Source organism: Poromitra crassiceps (genome assembly GCF_964638095.1).
Source record: "Poromitra crassiceps genome assembly, chromosome: 29".
NCBI classification, from domain to species: Eukaryota; Metazoa; Chordata; class Actinopteri; order Beryciformes; family Melamphaidae; genus Poromitra; species Poromitra crassiceps.
The window spans coordinates 17,317,745-17,323,744 of record NC_139641.1 but is presented as its reverse complement, the minus strand read 5'-3'; the positions used below and the strand labels follow the sequence as shown (position 1 = coordinate 17,323,744).

The 6,000-nt window shown below is 42.9% G+C and overlaps 1 protein-coding gene across 1 annotated transcript in view; it reads right to left on the bottom strand.

The window, feature by feature from the left end:
- LOC310799994 (eukaryotic translation initiation factor 3 subunit H-like) overlaps positions 1-6,000 on the bottom strand; it is a 92,389-nt gene that overhangs the window by 33,067 nt on the left and 53,322 nt on the right. Inside the window, 1 exon segment of the mRNA XM_083662596.1 lies at positions 3,095-3,194. Coding sequence (XP_083518722.1) covers positions 3,095-3,194 — 100 coding nt within the window.

The window sequence follows — 6,000 nt, the reverse complement described above, 5'->3', positions numbered from 1 at the left end:
AAAGAAATATATATATACAAATATTGGCAAAATGATTCATCCACGTTGCTTTAAAATGTTGTTGAAAGGTCATATGATGACCTTTCAAGTGCCTGCAGAGCTATATAAGAAGTGATCTATGAGGCAACACGAGGAGGACAGCCCGTTCTAGGCAGGACAAATCGCTCCACCCTATTGGACTTTGGCACACTTAATGCCATGCTCTTTACAAGCTGGGCCCCGCTGGACAAGGTCAAAGGTCGACTCCACGGGCCGGCTAATTTGATGCTTCAGATTGCCTACTGAAGTGGAGACTATTGATGCTGCCTCCATAGCTCCATAGCTCCATAGGCCCAGAGATGTGTCTATTCAGCACTCATCTATTCCTGCCTTTCATTTCAACAAGGGCAAATTCGGCCCAGGACCACGTGCGGCAACCGTGGGGGCAGGCATCCAGTGTGTGTGTGTGTGTGTCTGTGTTTGTGTGTGTGTGTGTGTGTGTGTGTGTGTGTCTGTGCGTGTGCGTGTGTGTGCGTGTGTGTCTGTGTGTGTGTCTGTGTGTGTGAGTATCCCCCTACAATGAGGTTTTGAACTGCCCGTAAGAACAATGAATGCACATGTAAGAGTGGTTTCTTTTGAGCAAATGACTTCTATCTCTCGCATCCCCTCCGTTCGTGTGTCACTCTCACAGCAGCACTAGGAAACGACCGGGAGAAACGATTCTCTTATTTGATTGGCCGAGTAGCATCACGTGCGATGATTTACAGCGCATTCATTGGTCTGTGAGCTTTCTGGCAGATAAACCAGTAGTACCGTAAAGACTAGAAAAGCATGTGCCGGTTAAAATAGAAACGCTCCGTGAAAATGACAATTCTCAATGATTTGGAGGTTATAGGGCTCGAGTCCCGACTTGAGGATGGCCGCTCTAAATGAATGCTGTTATTGGCAGTGTGGCAGGTAGCTTTTAATTCCTAATATAATGCTAGTTTAACCCTTGTGCCATGTTTTAATATACGTAGGTTAACATTGCTTCCCACGAAGGAGGGGAAAAAATCGACAGATTGCCAACACGTTGTATGCAAATTAATATGCAAATGAACTTCAACCGACATGCTTAAAGGAACACTCCGCCCATTTTCAACCAGCTTTGTATCATTAGAACATCAGTAGTATATCAGAAAACTGTAAACGGTTTTGAAGTCTGTCATTTAATTTGACAGTTATTGAGTGTTAAAGTGTGGACCAGTGACATCACTGGTCCACACTAACTCAAATAAATAACTCATTAACTCAAATCAACTCTCAATAACTGTCAAACTAGATGAATGACTTCAAAACCGTTTACACTTTGAGAGTTGATTTGAGTTAATGAGTTATTCATTTGAGTTAGTGTGGACCAGTGATGTCACTGGTCCACACTTTAACACTCAATAACTGTCAAATTAAATGACAGACTTCAAAACCGTTGACAGTTTTCTGATATACTACTGATGTTCTAATGATACAAAGCTGGTTGAAAATGGGCGGAGTGTTCCTTTAACCGGTCAGAGACGTTCTCAGCGTTGACATCCCTAGTTGCTACACGTGCATTATTCTGTGTGTGTCCTCGCTGACGCCTGTTTGCATTATTCTGTGCGTGTCCTCGCTGACGCCTGTTTGCATTATTCTGTGTGTGTCCTCGCCGACGCCTGTTTGCATTATTCTGTGCGTGTCCTCGCCGACGCCTGTTTGCATTATTCTGTGCGTGTCCTCGCCGACGCCTGTTTGCATTATTCTGTGCGTGTCCTCGCCGACGCCTGTTTGCATTATTCTGTGCGTGTCCTCGCAGACACCTGTTTGCACACCTCTGAGTGCCTGTATTAAATGGACTACTCGGCACTGCGTGGAAAATGCCCCATCATTACATTCATTTTGAGCTGCAATTTAAAAGCAATTAGGATAAGATAAGCCTCGAGGTCACAACAAGTGTAAACAAGGTACATTTGCTTATTTGATTGGCAAGAGGCCAACTGATAAATCATCATCAGCGTCCATCTCCAACAGCCACTAGATACCAGATACCTACAGTACCCTGTGGATACCTACAGTACCCTGTGGATACCTACAGTACCCTGTGGATACCTACAGTACCATGTGGATACCTACAGTACCCTGTGGATACCTACAGTACCCTGTGGATACCTACAGTAGATACCTACAGTACCCTGTGGATACCTACAGTACCCTGTGGATACCTACAGTAGATACCTACAGTACCCTGTGGATACCTACAGTACCCTGTGGATACCTACAGTAGATACCTACAGTACCCTGTGGATACCTACAGTACCCTGTGGATACCTACAGTAGATACCTACAGTACCCTGTGGATACCTACAGTACCCTGTGGATACCTACAGTACCCTGTGGATAGACAAGCCTACATTTGCATCCATTGAATAAGCAAAATCAATAAAGGCACCTTCAATTCCATCTTCCTGTACATTTATGCATTTATGCATGTATACACAGTGTGTGTGTGTGTGTGTGTGTGTGTGTGTGTGTGTGTGTGTGTGTGTGTGTGTGTGTGTGTGTGCATATAACTGTATCAGGATTTGTTTGTGGGCATCTGCATCTCTGTGAGGCCATTTACACCTGGCGCTAACATGTGGTTTCTGCCATCTGATTGCAATCAGATTGTATTTGATCACTTCAGCCTGATTCCATTTACACCTGCCGTTAACATGCATTTTCTGCGATCTGATCGCAATCAGATTGCAGAAATGGTTGTCCTCTCAATCCGCATAAAGTTGCTGTATCCAGATTGAGAGGACACATTGCATTTACACTTGTGTTCAATGTGTACACAATGCATCCCTGACCACCTCCGGAGGTGGTTTGGCCGATCAGATTGCAATCCTTCTTCAATGCGTTTTGGGGGTGTTTACACCTGGCATTTCAAGTGATAAAACACAATCTGATTGCAATCTGATCACAGAAAATGCATGTTAGCGCCATACAGTGTATAGTGTCTACATGTGGGTGTGTGTGTCTCATCCATACAGTGTCTATGTGTGTGTGTGTGTGTGTGTGTGTGTGTGTGTGTGTGTGTGTGTGTGTGTTCTCTGTGACTCACCCCTCAGGTGTGAAATCTTTCTCCTTGCAGATCTCCATGAGTTTGGGGGTCAGCCTGTAGGCCTTGAGGGAGAGGGAGCCCTGGGCCGTCTTGATCGGGTCTACGGGGGCAGAAGAGAGAGAGAGATGAGAGTTCAAACAAATCACAGTAAATCAGAGTCCGGATTGAACAAAGTGAAATCTCTGCGTTCTTTGTTGTTACAATTTGGGTTATAGCCACTTAGTTCACATTTCAAAATCTGCTTTCTTGCTCAAGTAAATTGTGGCTGCCCTGCTTAAAATGCATACAGTTCCACACATTTACACATGGGGGCGGGCCAGTACAAACACCGTCTTCTAGAGCAGGGATACTCAACTTGCTTTGCCCGGGGGCCACTTTCGTGAAATGATAGAAGGCCAGGGGCCAGTTAATAAACAAACAATATACATTTTTCTGTAGCAGATTGTAGGTTTTTGGGGTGTCAGCCGGAGTTTAGTCTGACAGTGTTGTGCACACCGGACAGTTAGTTAGGTTAAGTTAGTTAGGTTAAGTACATACATAAGTGCCTGGGTAGCGAGCAGACGGCGGTATTTGACAATTTAGCAGCTAAATCATAGATTATTGAAAGATATTCCATATTCCAGACTGAAATGCTATAACAGAAGTGGAGTATTGGCCAGAATGACATGAACATTTGGATTGGATATTCAGTGGGTATCTTGCATGTTGGGTTCAGGTGCACTGTTAAAAAATAAAATAAAATAAACCCCCCCCCCCCCCTTTTTTTTTCCAATTCCATCCATGAGATATAGACAAGCCAAGCCAGCAGGGGAGCACTTCAAAGGGAAAACAGCTACAACACAAGGCTGAGGCTCCAATGCTTCAGATTTAGTCATGTTAACATTTTAGCCAGTTAATGACTAAATAAATCAGTAACATTAAAGGAACACTCTGCCCATTTTCAACCAGCTTTGTATCATTAGAACATCAGTAGTATATCAGAAAACTGTAAACTGTTTTGAAGTCTGTCATTTAATTTGATAGTTATTGAGTGTTAAAGTGTGGACCAGTGACATCACTGGTCCACACTAACTCAAATTAATAACTCATTAACTCAAATCAACTCAATAACTGTCAAACTAGATGAATGACTTCAAAACCGTTTACAGTTTGAGAGTTGATTTGAGTTAATGAGTTATTAATTTGAGTTAGTGTGGACCAGTGATGTCAGTGGTCCACACTTTAACACTCAATAACTGTCAAATTAAATGACAGACTTTAAAACCGTTTACAGTTTTCTGATATACTACTGATGTTCTAATGATACAAAGCTGGTTGAAAATGGGCGGAGTGTTCCTTTAAGAAGAGCTGGTATTGATGTTTCTGGACTGGAGATACATATTAAAACATCATATGCATACACACTAATCGTATGATGCTATGATCTCCTTTCAACCCCTGTAAAGAGGGCATACTAATTAGGGCTGTGAATCTTCACTGGCCTCACGATTCGATTACGATTATCGATGCATCTCGATGCATCTTCAATCGATGCATCACTTTTTTCCGCAATACATGATTCATTTTTTCTCACTTTCTTTTTTCTCACTGTGTGGCTACTTTTAAAATAAAAGTGCATTTGGAATTGCATTGTATTATGATCCATAATTAAAATAAACAACTGCATGTACTTCCATTATATTTTATTTGATTATATATTTTTTATATAATCGATTTTTGACATTTGTGAATCGATGCAGAATCGTGCACGTCTGCATCGCAATGCATCTTATAATCGATTATTTTTGACAGCCCTAATACTAATAGCTTCTGCCAGTGGCTCAATGGCAATGGGGAATCCTAAGGTCTATGCTCGCCCTGGCTATTTGTTCATCTTTATGCTGGACAACATTAACCTCAAATGGCAGTACAAAGTAGGGCTGCACGATTAATCGTATTTTCATCGTCATCGCGATATGAAAATGCGCGATGAACACATTGCAAAAGTCACATGTTATCGCAATTTTTTTTTTTACAGTGCACCTGAACTAGGGGTCGACCGATTATCGGTTTGGCCGATTATTATGGCCGATATTCAACATTTTGCCGATTATCTGTATCGGCATTTTCATTGGCTGTTTGCCGATATAATAATTTAATAAAAAAATGCGCTAATTTGCAGCTGCTGTGGCTGGAAGGAGCCTCTCCTACAGTACTGTAGTTCCCTCTGTGTGATCTGGAGCAATGTCCCTCCCACAGCGCTATCTGATTGGTTACACATCGAGCAATAGCCTATCAGACGGCTGCTCAGAGATGAAATCTGACACCTCAGTGCTCCAGCCTGCACAGAGGCAGGCCGTGGCCGTCTGAGCTGTGCTGCCTCTGTGCAGCGGACTTGACTAGTTGGCTGTTGCGACTGTGTGACAGTCACAGTGTTAAGGTAAAGCTGCAGATATTGCCATGCCGAAGTTGTACTAAAGTTAATATACATAATAATTACGGTACCTACGCTGACATTTCAAAAACACCACGATCTTATGAGCGATTCGTATGAAGCGCAGCCTCGCACAGTGCAAAGTGTGTGGAGATAGGTCTGTCTATAAGTGAGAGAGATGAAGCAGTATCATTGAAAATGCGCGCATGCACTTTGTTGCAGTGATAACGATAAGATAACAGAGATTATTTGTGTACTGATAGCATATATCTTTGAGTAACGTTGGTGCCTGCTGTGCAAGTGCAACTCAAACTTATCACCGTCCACCGCTGTTGAAGAGGGCAAAATAGCCTAGTAACCTCACAAAGCAGTGTATGGGGCACTAGTTTTTAATTCCATAGTAGCGTGCGTGTCCACGGTGTAGCGTCGCTCTTTTTGAATCAAATGGCCATGGTTGTCAGTAGCGAAGCTGTTTTATTGATCCAGTCGCGCT